The 21,059-nt window shown below is 44.0% G+C and overlaps 1 protein-coding gene across 13 annotated transcripts in view; it reads left to right on the top strand.

Moving 5' to 3' along the window:
* The window catches only part of PCBP3 (poly(rC) binding protein 3), a 254,498-nt gene that overhangs the window by 158,691 nt on the left and 74,748 nt on the right, over positions 1 to 21,059 (top strand). For all 13 annotated transcript variants that reach the window (XM_012780059.2, XM_012780057.2, XM_012780054.2 and 10 more), the window contains one exon: positions 18,496 to 18,625. In XM_012780059.2, coding sequence (XP_012635513.1) covers positions 18,616 to 18,625 — 10 coding nt within the window. In that variant the 5' untranslated portion in view covers positions 18,496 to 18,615. The remainder of the gene's footprint in view (positions 1 to 18,495; positions 18,626 to 21,059) is intronic.

The following is a 21,059-nucleotide window of genomic DNA, read 5'->3' as shown; positions in this document are numbered from 1 at the left end:
TTAAAATTGACTAGAAATCTCTTCTTTTCCCTCTCCTGTCCTCTTCCCAGCGTCTCTTCTCATGTGGCATCGGTTCATCCCTGCCAGCAGCTGTGGGGCTGGCAGGGGCTGCTCTGTCACTTACCCGCCTGCCTCTTCTCCCAGCTCTCAGCAGCATTAATGTCGTAGTTCAAACACATTCACTGTTTGCGCATTATTTGTCACCTTAGCTCCGTCCTTTAGTCCCAGATCCCTGGTTAAGTATGTCTGACCCTGATCACCACACCTCATGCCAAGGCTTCTCCCGTTGTCTTGTGGTCGTGTTAGGATCTTTCAGGATGGCTCAGGAGGAAAATGTCCCCTGTGTTCCTGCAGGTTGGTGTCTTATCCTCTATGACCTTCACAAGGTAATAGGGTTCCCTAAGCCCTTGTTTCACATTTTTCTCTTTACTATCTTCAGAGCACAGCTGTGCCCCATGTTGCTCTGAGCACTCTGACGAGACTCTGGTTTCCTTTTCCCTGTGTGTGACTGACACCTACGCTTGGATGCCAACGAGTCTTCATCTTCAAAGCCTAGTAATTTTTCCAACATTTGTCTTGGTGCTAGCTGCTCATCTTGGATTTTCTAGGAACACAGTTTACCTATTCAATATACAGATCCAAGCTCTCTTTTATTGTAGGAAATGTTTTTGGAATGAGCATGTTTTGAAACACACACACACAGTCGCACCACGTAACGACATTTCAGTCAGCGGCAGACTGTGTATACAGCGGTGGTTGCATGAGACTACAGTGGAGCTGAAAAATTCCTATCTCCTGGTGATGTCATAGCTGTAGTAACTACTATACAACACATTCCTCATGTCTGTGGTGATGCCAGGGTAAACAAACCTGCGCTGCCAGTCGTGTGAGAGTGTAGCACATTCAGTTACGCACGGCTTGTAATACTTGATGAATGATGAACAACTGTGTTACTAGTTTATGTATTTGCTATACTATATTTTTTATTGTTATTTTAGAGTATACTCCTTCTACTTATTATTTTTAAAAAGTTAACTATAAAACAGCCTCAGGCAGGCCCTTCAGGAGGCATCCAAAAGTCCTTGTTACCTGGGAGGTAACAGTTCCATGCCTGTCACTGCCCCTGAAGACCTTCCAGTGGGACAGGATGTGGAGGTGGAAGCCAGTGACATGGATGGTCCTGACCCTGTGCAGGCCTAGGATGATGTGAGTGTTTGTGTCTTGGTTTTTATAAAACATTTTAAAAAGTAAAATATAAAAATAAAAAATAGAAAAAAGCTTATAGAATAAGGATAAAAAGAAAGAAAATATTTTGTACAACTGTACAGTGTGTGTTTTAAGCTTTACTTACAAAAGAGTCAAAAAAGTTTTAAAAATTTATAAAGTTAAAAAGTTATAGTAAGCTAAGGTTAATTTATGATTGAAGAAAGAACATAGTCTGTTTATAAATTTATTTAGCATAGCCTAGGAGTACAGTGTTTATTGTGTCTACGGCAGTGCACAGAACTTCCGAGGCCTTCACACACACTCGCCACTCACTGACTCACCCAGAGCAGCTTCTAGTCCTACAGGCTCTGTTCATAGTAAGGGCCCTAGACAAGTGTACAGTTTTTGTCTTTTATACCATATTTTCATATTTTCATTGTACCTTTCCCATGTTTACACAGACTGATACTTACCAACGGTTGCCTGCAGCATTCAGCACAGTCACGTGCTGCACAGGTGTGTGGCCTTGGAGCCCAGGCTGTGCCACACAGCCCAGGGGTGCCACAGGCCGGACCATCTAGCATGCCAGCGTGCTCTGGGATGTCTGCACAGGGACAAAAATCACCTGACAGTGCATTTCTTAGAACATATTCCTGTCGCAGGCAACGCAAGACTACATGCTTCCCCTCGCTTGGAAGATGCCACAGGATCACGGTTGTGTGTGTGTTGGATTTCTTTTGCCTGGCTTCCTTTTCTGTCGTGTTCTCCTAAATCTTTTTTACCTCCATTTCTGTTTATTTTCATTCTCTTCTCTCTGTGCTATATTTTATTCCTGTGCCTCTGCGATGTCCCGTTGCTCTTATGTTTCCTCTACATTTCATTTCTGGAGAAAAATTCTAGTTTGTTCCTGAGTTCGTTGGCCACCTTTTCATAACTTCCTGTTTTCTTGCCATTCTACTTTTGAGATATTCTAATCCTATTTTAAACTGTTTTTCTAAAATGGTGGTTATGTTCTCAGTTTTTAGTTTAATGTGACATAGGCTATAATTTTCATTTTCTCTGTGTTCATAGATTTCTGGTGTATTGTAATTATCTGTTACTATGTTATTTATTTTTTATATCTTTTTGGTAATATTCCCATATGGGATTTGATCATAATTGTCTCCCATTTTTAAATAAAGATTTTTCTGGACTGGTAGGGGAAAGGTTTGTTTGGAAGAGTTGGAAAGGCACCAGAATGTCAGAGATTAGGAGATCTCTCCTCTGTTGTTGCCATGAAATATTTTTGTAAATGGCCCCTTTGTGTGGATACCTGTCTCTGAGCATCACTATGGTTCAGGAAGGCTTCTCTCCCCGTCTGCTGTCTGGAGATGCGGGACTCTCCCCTTAAATCACTGTACGCTGCTCACATGGTGTTCTGTGCATCCGGTCCTCTGGGTTTCTCTTTCTCTGGCACTTTCTACATACAAAAATGCCACTGTTGCAGTCTAGCTTAATTGGTATTTTGTTGTGGGCAGGTTTCTTCAAGAGTTTTCATGAACTCCTTAATAGCTCCTGTTTCTTCTCGTTTTGTTTTCTTTTCCTGGAACTTAGAGTCCGTAAGTACATTTTGGAGTTTCTCCATTTGCTCCCGGGATACTCACCTAGATTCCATTTACTGTGAGTCCCCTTTCCTTTGGGGGATGGGTGTTAATATTTGTAGGGGGTTTCTGAGTTCTCTGCTTCGGAAGATCTTTTCCTCCTTACTTTCTATTTGCCTTAACGCGGCATCCGGCTGATCCATCCTGGTTCTGGCTGCTGTGCTTCGCTGTAATGCCTGCCCACATCCTGGGGATGCGAGGGTTCCTTAAGATCTGAGGGTTCTGCTGACGTCCTCAGTGGGTTTGTTTTCTTTGTTAGTCTTGTCACTCCGGGAATTATTGATGTTAAGGAATTTTGAGAATTAAAAGAAAGAAAAAAAACATGCACTTGCATGACCAAGACAGAATTTTTATGCACATTTAAGCCTCAGAAGACAGGTTTCCACTTACTTGTATCCATAATTTTACCGTCTTTGTTGCTCTTTATTCCCTCCTGTGTATCACCCAGTATTGCACCCGGACCATTTCCTTCTGCCTGAACCACATCCTCTAACATTTACTCTAAAGTGAGCCCACTGGAGGAAAACTGTCCCTGTTTTCTGATTGTCTGAAAATGTCTTTATTCACCTTCCTTTGTGAAGGATAATTAGTAAAGAATTCTAAGTGGACAGTTATTTTCTTTCAGCACATTCAAGCTCTAATCCAGCTATCTGTGTTCCCCACTGTTATTGTTGAGAAGACAGCCTTCAGTCTATTGCTGTTTTGAAAATAACCTTTTTTTTTTTTTATCTCTGTTTGCTGTTAAGATTTTTTCTGAGGTTTTATTGTGATGTGTCTAGTTTGGGTTTCTTTATATGATTTGCTTGAGATTAGTTAGGGGTCTTGCAGTGTATTTGGTGTCTTTCATCAGGTTTAGAAAATTTTCAGCCAGGATATTTTTAATAAAACTTCTGTTCCATTCTCTTTCTCTTCTCCTTCTGGGAGTAAATGTATGTTAGATATCCACACAGTATATCGGTATCTCTTATCTTTTGTATTTCCTTTTATTTTATTTTCTTTCTTTTGTATACATTCTGGATAGTCTTATGATTAAATTTTCAACTCACTAATTTTTCAGTTCTTTATAGTTGTTAAAGTTGCTCACTGATGTTGCAGTTTTAGCAATTATATATTTTTTGCTTTAGAATTTCTCTGTGCTTTTTCAAGTTTGTTATGTTGTGTATGACACTATTTTTAACTTTTTATTGTTAAGTAATTATAGACTCACAGGAAGTTGTAAAAATAGTAGAGACTCCTGTGATATTCACACAGCTTCTCCCAGTGGTGACATCTTCCATAACTACAGTACAATATCAAAACTGAGAAGACAATGTTGGTGCAATACTGTTAATTAGGCTACAAGCCTTATTCTAATTTTACCCACTTTCACCTGCACTCCATTGTGTGCATGTAGCAGGAGCAGTTCTGTGCAACCTCCAGAGTCCTGAGACACAGAACTGTGCCTTCCTCACAGAGGAGTTGCCTGTGCCACTGCTAAACCGTCACCTGCCTTCCCATCCAGCTCCTGCCTCTGTCCCTGGAGCAGTTCTCAATATTTATAGTGATGGCACTTCAAAAGTGTCATATAAATGGAGTCATGCAGTTTGCAACCTTTTAAGCCTGGCCTTTTTTTCTCTTAGCATACTACTCTTAAGGTCCATCTAGGTGGTTCCATGTGTTAATAGTTTGTTCCAGTTTTTCCTTGTGTACATACACAACAGTGTGTTTAACCACTCACCCGCTGAAGCCATTTGGATTGTTTCCAGTTTGGGTCTATTATAAATGAAGCTGCAAATGAGTTTAAGTACAGGTTTTTGTACAGACATATGTTTTTATTTCTATGAGATAAATGCCCAAGTGTGCAATTGCTAGGTTGTGTGATAAGTGTATGTTTTAGATGTATAATAAATCATTTTCTAGAGTGTCTGTACGAATTGACATTGCCTTTAGAAATGTGTTGAGAAATCCACTTTCTATACACCCTTGCCATTACTTGGTGCCGTCACGATGTTTGAAGCTGGGTTTGTTTTCTTTTTGAGAGAGAGTCTCGCTTTGTTGCCCAGGCTAGAGTGAGTGCCGTGGCATCAGCCTAGCTCACAGCAACCTCAAACTCCTGGGCTCAAGCGAACCTCCTGCCTCAGCCTCCCGAGTAGCTGGGACTGCAGGCATGTGCCACCATGCCCGGCTAATTTTTTGTATATATTAGTTGGCCATTTAATTTGTTTCTATTTATAGTAGAGACGGGTCTCACTCTTGCTCAGGCTGGTTTCGAACTCCTGAGCTCCAGCAATCTGCCCGCCTACGCCTCCCAGAGTGCTAGAATTGCAGGCGTGAGCCACAGCACCCGGCCTTGAAGCTGTTTTAATAGATACATAGTGATACTTCATTGTGGCTTTGATTTGCCTTACCCTGGTGATGTTGAACATCCTTTGTTTATTTGCTATCTGTGTATTTTCTTTAGGGAGATATCTGTTCATGTCTTTTGCCCAGTTTCTAATTGATTGGTTTTTTAATAAACATTTTTACTGTTGAGTTTTGAATATCCTGCATTCTGGTCTTTTGTTGGATGTGTGGTTTGCAAATATTTTCTCCCAGTCTATAGTTGTCTTTTCATTCCCTAACAGGGTATTTTGCATAGCAAAAGTTGCCAGTTTTGATGAAGTCCAATTTATCAAATTTCTTTTTGTGGATCGTGATTTTCATGTCAAGTCCAAGAACTGTTTGCCTAGCTGCAGAGCTGAGAATGTTCTATATCTTGCACTGCTTGTTACCATTTCTTGTTTTACATTTCAGGCTATGATCCATTCCAAGTGAATGTTTATCTAAGGTGTGTGACTGAGGTCGAGGTTCCTTTTCTGTCTACCCAATGGTCCCAGGCTGTCTTTTCTCCATCAGATGCTTTTCACCTTGTCAGAAATCACGTGTGCTTGTGCAGGGGCTTATTTCTGGCTCCCTGTCGCATTGATGTCCTTTGCTCTGCCAATAAATACCACACTGCTTTGAGTACTGGAAGCCTCTATGTGGATAGACTGATTCTTCCTGCTTTAGTCTTCTTTTCCAAGATTTTTTTTTCTTAGCTTCTAGGGCCTGTGCCTTTCCATATAAATTTTAGAGTAAGTTTGGCTATGTCTACAAAAAACTTTGCTGGCATTTTCATAGGAATTGTACTGAACTTGTGGATTAATTTGGGAAGAATTGATATCTGCTATGTCTGGTCCTCAGATCCATGAGTGTGGTGTGGGTGTCTCTATTTCGGTCTTTGATTTATTTTATGAGCATTTTTCAATGTTCAGCATATAGATCCTGCATATGTTAAGTTTATACTAGGTATTTCATTTTATTTTGAGTGATTTTAAATGATGTGTGTTTAATTTTGCTTTGTGTATGTTCATTGTTAGTATATAGAGGTGTAGCTAATTTATATGTGTTACTCTTACATCCTGCCACCTTTCTGAACTGACTTACTCATTCTAGGAGTTGCTTTTGTCTTTTTTTTTTCTTTCTTTTATAGCTCCCTCGAAGTTTTCTAGGTAGGCAATCATGTCATCTGCAGATAGAGACGGGGTCTTACTTCTTCCCTTTCGGTAGATGTGCCTCTGAAGTGTTTTCTGCCTGCTGCAGTGTGCAGAGCACCTAAGGGAGTGGGGTGTTGGCAGCCTGCCCATCCGAAGTCCTGCTCCGTTAACTGGGATGCTGCTGAGGGTTCCCACAGGCACCTTCCTTCCCCTGCGCCACTTTCCCTCCCACACCCTCTCTTTCCCTGTGTCTCTCCACCACCAGGCATTTGAAATTTGCGTCCAGCTAAGTGTGATCTGCTACTGTTTCTGAACAATTTTGATTTCTTGGCCTCAAACCTTGAAATTGTCATTCTGACTTCTAGGGTATAAATCAGGAAGCTAGCTGCACATGTAACAAGCATCTCTGGAGAGAATGAGGCCCGTGGTTCACTCTTCAATGGGGCCCTGCTGACATCTGCAATGCAGAATATGAAGGAAGTGCTGGCCAACCTTGGCCTCACGCGGAATCTCTGGGGAGTGTTTAGAAATGCTCTTGTCCAGGCACACACCAGAGCTCACAGATTGGAACCTCTCAGCACAAGACCGGGGTAGCTGGATTATAGGGAAGGTGGGAACGGAGCATGGTTCCCAAGTGTTTATGATATTTTAACAAAGGTTTTAGTGATTAGAAAGCAGGTTATCGTTTGGGAACCACTGATTCACAGCAACAGAGTATTTGACATCCCCCTAAATAATAGGGAGACACATAACACATTTAAATATTATGAAACAGGCTGTTGCTTTTTCATAATAAACTTTTTAGGTCAGACGTTGTAGACTTACAGAAATGTTGCACACATGGTATGGAGAGTTCCAGTCCCCTGACCCCAATTTTGTGTTGCTAGCTTATTATATCTGCATGACTCGTTTCGCACAACTCAGGAAGCAGCATTCATAGACCATTCTTAACTAAGGTGTTTTGATGCAGTTGTTCCAATATTTTTGTGGGTTTTTCTTGGTTTTTATCTAATGTCTTTTTCTGTCCCGGGACTCATGTTCTGTTCAGTTATCACGTCTTATTATCCTTCTCTTGTCCGTGGCACTTTCTTAGACTTTGTTTTTTGAGGGCTACTGGTCATGTAGTTTATAGAATGTCCTTCAGTTTGGTTTTTGTCTATGATTTTTCTCTTGGTTAGATCGGGCTATGGATTCTTGGGGTGAAGTCACAGAGGTAAAGTGCATTTTCATCATATCCTATCAGGGGTACGTGATACAGCCATGACTTGTGACTGTTGGTGTTGACTTTGGCTGGCTGGGGTGACTTTCTCCGGTTTCTCTGCTGGGAGTGACTCTATCTTCTCTTTCCATACTGCGCTCTTTGGGAGGAAGTGAATGGCATGGTCTGAATGTGCTCCTAAAATTCATGTTGAAGCCTAACCCCTAGTGTGACAGCTCCAGGAGTGGGGACATCAGGAGAGGATCAGGCCACGAGGGTGGAGCCCTTGTGGCGGGATCAGTGCCCAGAGGGAAGAGACCCAGAGCACACTCTAGTTCCCTGCCTGCCACTGAGGACAGAGTTGCACGCAGCCTGAAAGAGGCCCTCACCAGAATCTGACCGTGCTGGATCCCGACCTTAACTTCCAGCCTTCAGCACAATGAAAAATAAATTTCTGTTGTTCATAAGCCACCCTGTATATTGTACTTCATTTTAGCAGCCTGAACTGGCTAAAGCAGGTGCTCTTTATCAAGTGCAAGTGATGTCCCTCTATTCGTAAATTGTTTGCAGCTTTTGTCATGAGCAGGTGTTGAAGTTCATCAAATGCTTTCATAAATGATAGATTATGTTATTTTTATACTCTAACTTGTTGATACAGGGGGTATTGATTGATTTTGAATTCAGCATCAGCCATGCATTCCTGAATAAATCCTACGTGTCTATGCTGTATAAATATTTTATACATTGCTGGACTTGTTTTGCTAGTTTTTTTGTTTAGTTTATTTGCATTTATGTTCATGAGAGAGATTGGTCTTTAGTTTTCTCTTTTTGTACTATCTTTATCTCTGATTTTGGATAGTAGCCTCTAAAAATGGGTTGACAAATGTTATTCTATTTTCTCTAAAAGATTGAAGTTTGTGTTCATTCTTTAAATGTTTGGTAAAATTCTCTAGTGAAACCATCTGGACTTGGGGATTTCTTTTCCTGGAGGTTTTTATTACCAATTCAATTCTTTAACTGCTGTCGGGATATTGAGATTGTCTAATTTTTTTTGTTTGTTTTTTGATTGTCTGTTTTTTTATTGATTTTTTGGTCTCCTGTTTATTTGCTGAGCTTTGTCAGAGTTTGCTTCGAGCATGTCTGTAAATGCTCAGTGAAGCTGTGTTAAACTCCTTGTTAGGTAATTCTAGCATCTGTGTTGTCTCAACATTGGCACCTGTTGATGTTCTTTTTCATGTTGAGATATTCCTAGTGTTTGGTATGACAAGCAATTTTTGTTTGCATCCTGGAAATTTGAGTTCTTATACTCTGAGACTCTGAATCTTATATAAATCTCCTGTTCTAACAGGGCTATGCTACACCGTGAGCGGAAGGGACTCCTTGTTACCACCGAGCTGCATGGAGGTCCAGGCGCACATGTGACCTTTGCCCACCCCACCATGTAGGGAGAAGCCCTGGTACTGCAGGGTGGGAGTGGACGTGTGGGCCCCAACTCCACCTCTGTGTGTGCTTCAAGGTGGCAGGAACAGCTGTCCTGTTGTCTCTGCCTGGACTAGGGCAGACATCATCACAATTCTTTCTGACTTCCTACGTACCCCTGTCCCAATCCTTTCTCTGGAGAGAGTAGGCTTTTCTTGAGAGTTTTCTTCAGTGTGGGTCCTTTGGCATTTGTAGGTTGTAAGCTTTTCCAGCGACTTGTCTGGAATATACAGGAGGAAAAAACGAAACAAGCCAGGACTAGTGAACTCACGTCCATGTTACTCTTCAGTCTCAAGGACCCTAGCCATCCCACCTTCTCTGTACCTTCCGGGGTTCAGCAGGAAGACTGGGGAGAGATGTTTCTGCCCCACCTGGTCCAGATCTTGTGTCTTCCTAGTTTTTCTTGATCAGTCTCACCAGAGCGTTGTATATTATTTAGACTTTTTTTTAAGAATCAACTTTTATATTTGTCGATCTTTTCAGTTAACTTTTTTCCTTTGCTTAACTTGGTATTTTCTTCATCATTACCTTCTTTCTACTTCTGTTTTTTTTCTGGTTCTTGACTCACTAATTTTCTGCATTTCTTTGTCCCTTTTACAGCTGTCAACTTCCCTGGAAGTCCTGTTGTAGCTGCTTGCTACAAATATTGTCATGCAGTGATTTTACTGTTGTTAAGGTCTGTTTTCTAGTTTTGTTATGCTATCCCATCCATCGCTCATTTAGAAGCATTTTTAAAATGTTATGTCCAAGAGAACTATAAAGTTATCTTTTGCTGATGATATTTAATTTAATTGCCTGGTAGGTAGAGAGCATGTTCTATTGATTCTTGCATTGTGAGGTAAAACATTGCCAATTTTTATTTTGTTCCCTGAGAGCTTTAGGAGAATGTGTTGCTACTGATTGTCAGATGCAGAGTTTTATACACACACTACTCTGCTTTTGTATGGCTCTCATGTGCTACATCTGTGTCACATTTGGGGAGTATACAGTGTGAACTGTAGTTGAGAGAGGTGTGTTGACATCTCCCACCAGATGGACAGTTTGGGGCCTATGAACTTGCTGCTGCTGCTGCTCCTCGTGACGGTCTTTCCTGGTGAGGACTGTATTCTAGCCTAACCTCCTCCAGGTTTTTCTTCCCAGTGTTTCTACCCAAAATCACAGGCTTCACTGCTAGGGTCTGGGTATTGGCATGGCCATGCTTGTTTTCAGTTGGGCTGTTCTCTTGTCTAGCCCAGGGCATGCCCTTTGAGATGGAGGGTCGACCCACTGCATTTAGGACATGCTTTGCCATTGCGAACCCAGGTTCGGGGAAATCCTGTGCATTCTTGCACTGAACACTGGTTAGAAACTATTAACTGGGAGTGTCCTGGTACCTGAAGGCTTTTTATGAGTGGATGGTTAGGGTGAGGGTGCTGCGTGTGCCTCTAGAGCCCTTCACATGGCCCCATATGCTGCCTGGCTTTAGATGCGGGGACTGGAGGGGACACATTCTCTACCCCTCTCTCCACCATTGTCGAAGTCCCAGGATACCTGCCAGGATAGATTCCAGCTTGGCTGGAGAATTTCATGTAGCAAGAATAAAAGGAGATAATAATTAATCTGGGCTCCTCTGTTCCTTTGTGAGCTCCGTCTCTGTGTCAGGCATTAGCGGTGCTCATGTTAGTGTGGTGCCTGCTGCGCCGAAAGGCAGTGTGGTTTCCTTATCTTATGCTTGAGGGAGATGAGGGGCCTCCGCGTGCTAGGCCACAAAAATGGCAAGGTTAGGGTCCAGACGTCAGTACATATGAAACCATGGCTTGTATTTCTTCCTCTCCAGACAAATTAATAAGAAGGAGGCTAGGTCTGAGTTGACAGACAGATACACACACACATACACACACATGCATGCACAAGGGTGGTCTTCAAAAAGTTCATGGAACATGCATATTATGAAAAAACTATGCATGTATTTCAATTTTTTATGGCAAAACAAACTCATACTAACTTGTTATAACTTGTCTGAACAGGATCTAGTTTGAGGCACTAAGAAGGATAAGACATCAGTATGAAAAGAGATGCTATCAGCAATGTGAATTCTGCTAAAATTGAAACAAGCATCAAATTTACGGTGAAGCATGAGTAAAAGACAGTTTGTGGGGACAAGGCCTCAAGAAATCAACAGTTTATGAATGGATGACTCATTTTAAGGAAGAACAAGATGATTTGGAGATGGAGCTCATAGCAGCAGGCCACCATATCCATCAGTTTTTGAGGAAAAAATTCTCCTTGTTCCTGCCCTAACCGAAGAGGACCAACACGCGACAGCGCAAACAACAGCCAGTGCCACAGGCGTCTCAGCTGGTTCAGCTTACACAGTTCTCACTAAAAAACCAAAGCTGAGCAAACTTCCCACTCACTGGGTGCCAAAACCGTTGCGCCCAGATCAGCCGCAGACGAGTGGAATTGAGGTCCTGACGCATTTCTGTGAACCGTGACAGGAGGTGAAACACAGTTTACGGTAGGACCCCAGAAGACAGAGCAGTCACAGCAGGGCCACTACGTGGTGGATGTGTCCAGTCACAGCAAAACAGGCTGGTCCAGGGCAACGCTCATGGCGACAGTTTCTGGGTGCTCAGCGCCCTGTTTGTCGGCTGTCTAGGAGCCAGAGAACAGAGGCATCTGCTATCAGGAGAGTGTTCTGAGAAACTTTGTCAAAGCTCTGCCGAAAAACACCCAGGAAAGCCTCACCACAGAGTCCCTCTGCCCTACGGCAGCACCCTTGCTCACGCCTCTCGTCACGCAGGGTGGTGTTGTAAGAGTTTCGATGGGACGTTACCAGGCTTCTCCCTCACAGTCCTGACTTGGCTCCTTCTGACTTCTTTGTGTTTCCTAATCTTAAAAAGTCCTTAAAGGGCACCCATTTTCCTTCAGTCAGTGTAAGGAAAACAGCACTGTCACAGTTAGGTCCCCAGCACCCCCATTGTGTGGGGAGGGACTGAATAGCTGCTGTCATTACTCACAAAAACATCTTGACCTTGATGGAGCTTATGTTGAGAAATAAAGTTTATATTTTTAATTTTTATCTTTTCTATTTTCCATGAACTTTCTGAAGTCCCTCATGTGTATATATGTTTGTATGTATGGTTTTTGCTTTATTTAAAGTTGAACAAAATTTTGTATTAAGCAGAGGCTTTCTTTTATGAATTCTCAGACTCTTTTTTTACTGGGTACTGCAGAGATTTAAGGTATCAGCTTGAAGATTTTCCAAACTGTTATCCCAGATAGGACCATACCTTTCTTCCTGAGGAGCCCTGCCTGGGGAAGGTAACAGTTTGGCTTCCTTATGCCTTTCATGTTTCTTAACCAGTCTTGGTTCACAAGGAGCACCTGCCACCAGATGATCCTCAGTAAGATGTGATTTCTTATCTAAAGCGGCTGCCCAAGAGGGGAGGACACAGAGGAGGCCAGCAGAGGGAGTCGGCCGGCACTTTGCCTCATGCTGCTCTGATGTCCCAACCCTTCTGGCAAAGCCCAAGCCATTTGTTAAAAGCCTGGATAACAACGTGAGCTGCTTATATCCCCACGTGCCCGTGTATATGTGCACATGTGTGTGAATGTGAGCGTTTGTGTGTGTGTGTGCATGTGTGGCTTACAGCTGAGTGGGTGTCTTTTGTCTGGACTGCGCCCAGGAGAGAATGTGACATCCCCGGGGGCCCTGTCCTTTGAAGCTGATCTGTTGTGGCAGCCTGTTCAGCAGGACGTTAGAAACCATCACCTCTGTCACTGTTCCCTGGGTCACGCAGCACGAGCAGGACAGGGGGTGAGGGAACATGTACCTCATGTGTCTTCTCTCTCCCCTCCTTCCCAAGCAGTAGTGCTTTCTCACCAGAAAGAGAGCGGCAGGGCTTCTCGCTGTGATTTCCATCATCCTCATAGCTACCCCGGTGGGTGCTGGTCTCAGGCTCCCCGAGGTGTGTTGGTGAGGGTGGAAGAAGTGGGTCACCACGCATGTCTGTCTGCCACTGTCTAGTCTCTGGTCTCAGGGCATTCCTTAGAATTTAGTGCCATCAGGGCTACACACACACACACACACACACACACACACACGCACGCATATTTCATGAGCCAGTTCCCTGAGTATGTTTCTAAAATAGGTAAATGACCAGTGGAATGTCCTATGGTTCTATGGTTAATTTCTGGTTCTGCGTTGTCCAGACTGCTGTCTGCTGTCTGTACTGTTCTATTGCATGTAATTTTTTGAGATTTTTCTTTGTGCCCCAATTGAAGCTAGGCTTTGCTGTGCACGTCCCAAGTGTGTTTAAGAAGAACCCTGTTGGCTGGGTGCGGTGGCTCATGCCTGTAATCCTAGCACTCTGGGAGGCCGAGGCGGGCGGATTGCTCGAGGTCAGGAGTTCGAAACCAGCCTGAGCAAGAGTGAGACCCCGTCTCTACTATAAATAGAAAGAAATTAATTGGCCAACTAATATATATAGAAAAAATTAGCTGGGCATGGTGGCGCATGCCTGTAGTCCCAGCTACTGGGGAGGCTGAGGCAGAAGGATTGCCTGAGCCCAGGAGTTTGAGGTTGCTATGAGCTAGGCTGACACCATGGCACTCACTCTAGCCTGGGCAACAAAGCGAGACTCTGTCGAAAAAGAACCCTGTTGTCTGTTGCTGGAGCGTAGAGCCTAGCGTGTGTCCCCGGTGTCTGCCTGTTACCAGCTCTCCTTCACGTCTGCTTGTTTGTCTACCCTCAGCCTGCTTTGGGCTGGCTGTGCTGTGTCAACCTTTGCTATTGTTACCATGTTTCTATTTCTTTTTCTAACACCTGTAGTTTCTGCTTTATTAAGCCAGCTTCTGTGTTTTGGGGTTCATGTCTGTCCTTCCTGCTCTGCTGGTCTTGCTGAGTGCTTTGGGGGTGAGGTTGTGCTTTTTGATCTTGCGCACCTGCCCAAGGCTCTTCTGCCCGTTCCTGGATAGTTAGCCTGTTCTAGTCACTTGGCAATGCTGTGTTTCTTGTATGAAGCAGAGTCAGCTTTGTGAGCCAGTGGGAAACTTCTAATAGGTGGGCTAAACCAACTTACATTTATTTATATAACCGATATGTTCAATCCCAACTGTCATATAACTCATTCCTGTATTTAATGTGTGTATCGTGTATCTTTTTATTTTGTTAATGTTGTCTGTCATCTTTGCTTTTTTCTCTCTTTAATTTGTCACGGCAAGTGTACAGCTAGTGTTACAGTTCTTGACCGGGGAAAGAACCAAGCGGCACACGAAGAGTTGGAGGATAGTCTTTATTCTTCCAGCAGGCTCAACCCAGCAAGTGTTACAGCTCTCTTCCCGTCTTCTGATCTTCTGACCTCCCCTTCCTTGTTCTCCTCCTGTTTTTATACCCGTGGTAGGACTCCAAAAACTGTCCAGTGAGCAACAAGCTTTAATGTCCAATGAGCAACAGTGGGATTCAATAAGTACCCAATCAGGATGGCACAGCCAGTGCAGCTGGAGCGCAGGCACAGATAGCCTGTGGCCGCACGTGGGGATGCGGAGCCACAGGGAGGCGGCAAGTGGCCACCTCCCAGCACCCGACATTTCCCGGGTCAGATTCTTTTGGCAGCCAGGAAGGTTTGTGCTGTTGCTCTGCGGTGGCTTCATGACGGCATCTGCCACGTAGCGCAGACCGTCTGCGCCAGCTTTGCCAGCTGCGAGAGGCTCTCCTGGCTCCTGCCTGTGCCGCCAGCAGCTGTGCCGCCTGTGCCCCTTCCTCTCACTCATCTACCTCTGACCCAGTACTGAATTCGTACTTTTCAGAACAGCATCCCCACCCCAGAAAAACGCACTTTCATACTTCCCCTGAATCCATGTTCTCACTTGGTGTTTTAGTCTTTGATCAACAAAGACTCGTTATTTTTGTGTATGCCATATTTCCTAGTTATCTCTCCGTTTGAAGGAGATTGTCCTGGGGTAGGATCTCACGAAGGGCTTTTAAGCATTGTATTCATTGAGTTCTTGGATATTTAAAACTATTTTTCTGTAGCTTTAATTCCGAAGGACAGTTTGGCTGACATAAAATCCTTTGGTCATACTTTATTTTTACATCAGTTTATGAAAATAATACTCCTCTCTTCACTTATTTTGTACTTTGCCATCAAAAAATCTGATACCAATCTGATTTCTTTCCTTTCTTGAGTGAGCTGGGGTTTTTGCCTGGAGTCCTCAGCTGTTCCCTTTAAGTCTTAATGAATTATCAGGATGTGCCTTAGTGGTGACCGTTCGGGTTAGTTTGTTCTGGCATATGGTGAGCCTCTTCAATTCATAGATTTCTTTTTCCTAAAAGCATTTCTGGGATTTGCGTATTAGTTCTGTTTTATGGTTTTGCCTCTCTTTTTTGGAAGCTCCTGGATCCTTTCAGCCTGCGTTCGATATCCAGTGGTTTCTCTTTGATCGCTTGTAGCCTCTTGATTTGTTTCATTTTCTCTTGATGTTTTTCAGTCCCTTATGCATCCACTTGAATTTATTCTCTTTGGCAGCTTGTAACAATCTTTATTTCTAGGCTGAAAATTTCTCTATTTCTTTGTCTTTTTCATTTCTTTCGTATGTTAAGCTAATTCTTATTTCACAGCCTCCTGTTCTAATTGTCCATTTGTATTTGTGACATTTTTGGTTTTTCATTTCTAGTTTTTCTCACATCTGCATTTTAAGAGTTTTCATTGGTGCTGGCTGCTGTGTTGGCGTTCTCCTGTGCTTTGTGGTTGGCGACCAATTGTATCAGCTAAAGAGGTTTTAGTTTTCACTTTCTCTTTCCTTCTCACAGAACCAAAATGGACTTAGAGATGGTCTGCTACTTTGAGATCATTTTGAGAAGGTCATTTACCCAGAGGGATTTTGCATGCCTTTTTTTCTGTTTATTTTTAAAACTCTAAGATTTTTCCTGAACTAGCAATAGCAGATGTTTCTAACTGGGAAGGGCTGTGTCGAGGGAAATGGGTGGCTTTGTCAATGAGCATCCTTTCTTTAGGTCAGCAAAGTATAATTTAAAAAAAAAATGAATGAGAGTTTTGGAGATGGGGTAAAAATCAAGGTCTCTTCTGATACCTCAATTCTCTTTATTTCTTCTGTAGGAAACTTAATCTTCATTCTTTCTGTACCTCCTTTCCTTGTCTGCCAACATTCCCAGGTATGCCTTCTTCCCAGATTCTCTCTCTCTTCTGATGGCATCACTGCCCCGAAATCACCACCTCTGGTCTCCCGCTCTCTCTCCTCTGCCTGAATCACTATCCCGTGGTCACCTCTGGTCTCCTGCCCTCTCTCCTCCACAGCATCACTGTCCCAAAGTTACCTCTGGTCTCCTGAACTCTTTCTTATACCAGAATCACTGTCCCATGGTCACCTCTGGTCTCCTGCACTCTCTCCTCTGCAGTATCACTGTCCCGGGGTCACCTCTGGTCTCCCCCACTCTCCCCTCTGCAGTATCACTGTCCGGGGTCACCTCTGGTCTCCCGCTCTCTCTCCTCTGCAGCATCACTGTCCCAAAGTTACCTCTGGTCTCCTGAACTCTTTCTTATACCAGAATCACTGTCCCATGGTCACCTCTGGTCTCCTGCACTCTCCCCTCTGCAGTATCACTGTCCAGGGTCACCTCTGGTCTCCTGCACTCTCTCCTCTACAGTATCATTGTCCCGGGGTCACTTCTGGTCTCCTGCACTCTCTCCTCTGCAGTATCACTGTCCCGGGGTCACCTCTGGTCTCCTTCATTCTCTCCTCTGCAGTATCACTGTCCCGGGGTCACCTCTGGTCTCCCGCTCTCTCTCCTCTGCAGTATCACTGTCCTGGGGTCACCTCTGGTCTCCCACTCTCTCTCCTCTGCAGTATCACTATCCCAATGTCGCCTCTGGTCTCCTGCTCTCTCTCTTCTGCCCAAATCACTGTCCCTGGGATCACCTGTGGTCTCCCGCATTGTTGAGTCCTTCCTTTGATCCATCAGCCATCAGTGCGCTGACCCACAGAGTCAGATCTGCCTTTTTGGATGGAATCTTCTCTTCTTGTGAGTAGTATTGTCAGTGTTATGCCTCTGCTGGGACCCCCACAATATTCTCTCCTCTGCACATGCTTTTTCCTGTCTCTGCTCTGGCATAGGCTCCAGAATTGGTTTTCTGCCAATATTGCATGATTATTTCCCTGTGAAAGGTGTAGTATTTATCAGTTTAATTCAATGAAGCATTCCGTGGTGCAAGCATCATAGACACAGTGTTCATACACACCTAGATGGTATAGTCTACCACACACCTATGCTCTGCGTGCAGCAGAGGCTGCGGCCTGTGCACATGCAGCTGTGCTGAGCACCGTGGGCATTTGTGGCACAACACATCTTTGTATCTAAACATGAGAAGGTACAGTAAAAACACGGCATTATAATCTTACGAGGCCCCCATCATATACGCAGCCTGTCACTGACCAGCATGTTGTTCTGCAGCACACAGCTGTCTATACCTCTCTTGTTTCTAGTGTATGTCCACATGCCTAACTCAGCGGCGGGCGTCTCTCTGGTCCTCCAGTCAGTAATGTGCTGCGCGACTGTTGTCCAGCTGCGTGCCAGGAGAATGAGGGGACTTTGCACACGTTCTCTTGTGGAACTTGTTTATGTTCAGTATTTTCTCATTCCTTTCATTTTGAACCTCAGAGTGTTGCATGGATAAAGGTGTATTAGCTTGAAACAACCTCAGTCGGTACTGCTGATTTTTGCCTAAGTTGGTTACCTCATTGGCTCGTAGAAAGGCAGAAACATTTAACTCCATTTCCACTTACGTGTAGTGCTGTGATCTCGGTTCCAAGTGTCGGTTGCTGTTGTGAACAAGTGTTTGAAGACGTCCACAGCAGTGATTTGTGGAGGTCATCAGTATGCACCCACAGAGTAGATTTTAAAAACACAGCAAAGAGCATAATGTTAAGGAAATGGGTTCTTGTCACTGGGCTGTTGGCACTAAACATGAATTTACAAAGCGAAAAGTCAAAGACATAGACCCACGTGAAGATGATGGGCTCCGGAGAAGCACTAGGTGGCCATATGGTGGCTTCAGCGGGACAGGGTTGTGAGCTGAAATTGAAGAGATTGAGCGAAATTATTTTACTAACTAAAATTAGAAAACCAGCGATGTATTTAAATTAACACACAATTTAATAAATATTCTTTCAAAATCAGTATATATACACAAAATATACTAAATACTGTAAGTGGAACACTCACACAATTTTACCAAAGCGTTTTATTTGGGTTTCTTATCTGTGAAGCAGAAGCCTACCTGGGTGTGGCGTTGCCTCGTTTGGGGTGTTCAGGGCAGTGTGCCCAGTGTGCCCTGCTTGCTGCAGGCCTTCCCCACACTCCATGCCGAAGAAATCTTTGCTGCTCTGTTGGATGCAAGAGGGGGTTCTGTTGAAGCCCGGTTCTAGTGGACAAGAGCATCCACACGTGAGCTCACGCAACTGTGTGTTTGTGTTCCAGGTCGGTGGTTCTGTGACAAACGCCCGTCCTGTACATCCCCAGTCGTGCTTATGATGCTCTGAGTTACATAAGCTGAGCCTTTGCTGTCTGTGGATCTGCTCTGAACCATACAGCCTGCCTATGGGAGAAGGTGAGTTGCTGCGAACCATGCTTTATTAGCTTGTTTACTTACCACGAGTGCATCTAACGAAGTCAGACTCGGCCTGGAAAGGTGAAATGTGTTTGAAGTGGCACAGTGCTGTGCTGTACCCACCACACCCATCCATGGGGCGTCCTGGAGGCTCTCCTATGTGCGACTTTGGGAAACACGGGGGGGAGGGGGGTCCTGGTTTTGGTAGCTGTGAGCTGGTTGTGGTGAAATACCCGGATCCAGTCCCTGTCAGGGTAGGCCCCTCACACGGGCTTCCAGCTGCTCCTTGGAGTCAGCCCTGGAGAACCCAGGGCAGAAGGGAAGCCCATGCCCCACGAGTGAAGGACAGGCAGGCTGTGTGGGGCTGAGCGTAGTCCTGGGGCATTTAGAAAGAGTGGGCCCTGAAAACCTGGGCTCGGGGGCATCAGGAGTGGGGGTGCTTCCATGGTAGCCTTGTGACAGATACACTGCAGACCTCATAGCCTGTGGCTTGAGATATCCTTATAAACTTGGGCGACGGTGGGTGAATGAGCAAGTTATTTGGTGATTTTAATACACCACTCCAGGAACTAGGCCAGTGAAAAGTAAGCTGGAATATTAGTGTCTTAAATGATATAATAAGTTCGAGCTATTAGGTATATTTTGAACTCTACATGTTGCCTTTTAAGCGTACAGAGAACATTATAAAACTAGAACGTGTATAGGCCTCAATGAAGTCCAACTACCTGTAACATAGCCTACAGAGAACATGAGGCAATTACACTGGAAATTAATAATAAAGGAATAGTTTATATAAAAAATATGTTATAAAAACTAATGTTAGAAATAACATCATATGCATGGTCACTGTTAGGGCTGGTGATTAGGGCGCAGCCCATGTCTAAGCCCGTGCAGCAAGCCCAGCCGTGCTCAGAAGGGAGTTTGCAACTATAAACAGACACGCTAAGAAACATGAGAAGTTAGAAATACCGAGATAAGCCATCCCAAGAGGGTGGAAAGAAGAGCAAGGAAACCAGTGAAACAGAGAACACGGAAAAGCAGAGAAAATTAGCAAAGCTGGGGTGTTTTGGAGTTGATGGCCAGATTTCTGGTCAGACTGATGGAAGAGAATGGAGGCCAGTACTGGTGGTGACCCGCGGGACAGAAAGTGGGAAGCAGCAGCTGAGAGGAAGGTCAGTGCTGTGAAGTGCTGCACGCTCACACGCTGGAGAACCGCAAAACCAACAGCTTCCTAGGGAAATGCAAAGTGCCAAGTGGACTCAAGAAGAAACAGAACTTGAGAAAAATCAATAGATATTAAAGGCATTTAAGTGATAACCAGAGACCTCTCGTTCAAAAACGGCTCTCACACACATAGTTTTATGGGTAAATTACACCCGAATTTAAGGAACACTTGATTTTTAACATATACAGATTGTTCCCAAAAAGAGAGAACAAAAGTTCCTTAGCACTTTATAGACTCTTAATATCATGTAAGTATAATTTTAGAAAGAAAAGAACAGGTACTTTATTAATAACTGTACTTAAAAATCGAGTTTGCCAATTTCAGAGGAACATTTAAAACAGATCTTATAGGCCGGGCGCGGTGGCTCACGCCTGTAATCCTAGCTCTCTGGAAGGCCGAGGCGGGCGGATTGCTCGAGGTCAGGAGTTCGAAACCAACCTGACCAAGAGTGAGACCCCATCTCTACTATAAATAGAAAGAAATTAACTGGCCAACTAATATATATACAAAAAATTAGCCGGGCATGGTGGCAAATGCCTGTAGTCCCAGCTACTTGGGAGGCTGAGGCAGGAAGATTGCTTGAGCCCAGGAGTTTGAGGTTGCTGTGAGCTAGGCTGATGCCACGGCACTCACTCTAGCCTGGGCAATAAAGTGAGACTCTGTCTCAAAAAAAATAAAAATAAAAAAAAAATAAAAGTGCTTTAAAAAAAAAAATATCAAAAAAAAAAAAAACAGATCTTCTAAAACACAGTGATCTAACAGGATTTATCAGACGATTTTAAGGCTGGTTCGACATGAGAACCTATATTAGTGCAAATCGCTACTTTAACTTATTACTAGGAAAAAATAACTTGATAACTCACTAAATGCAGAACACTTGCTGGGATTTAGCACCTGTGATGGCAAGAACGCCTACGAAACCAGGGACGAAAGAGAACTCCCTGAACTCAGTAAAGGTCACGTACAAAACCACACCACAAGGCCGGGCGCTGTGGCTCACGCCTGTAATCCTAGCTCTTGGGAGGCCGAGGCGGGCGGATTGCTCAAGGTCAGGAGTTCAAAACCAGCCTGAGCAAGAGCGAGACCCCGTCTCTACTATAAATAGAAAGAAATCAATTGGCCAACTGATATATATATAAAAAAATTAGCCGGGCATGGTGGCACATGCCCGTAGTCCCAGCTACCAGGGAGGCTGAGGCAGAAGGATCG

The sequence above is a fragment of the Microcebus murinus genome, chromosome 1 (assembly GCF_040939455.1).
Source record: "Microcebus murinus isolate Inina chromosome 1, M.murinus_Inina_mat1.0, whole genome shotgun sequence".
Lineage (NCBI taxonomy): Eukaryota > Metazoa > Chordata > Mammalia > Primates > Cheirogaleidae > Microcebus > Microcebus murinus.
This window is presented reverse-complemented; position numbering and strand designations above follow the sequence as displayed.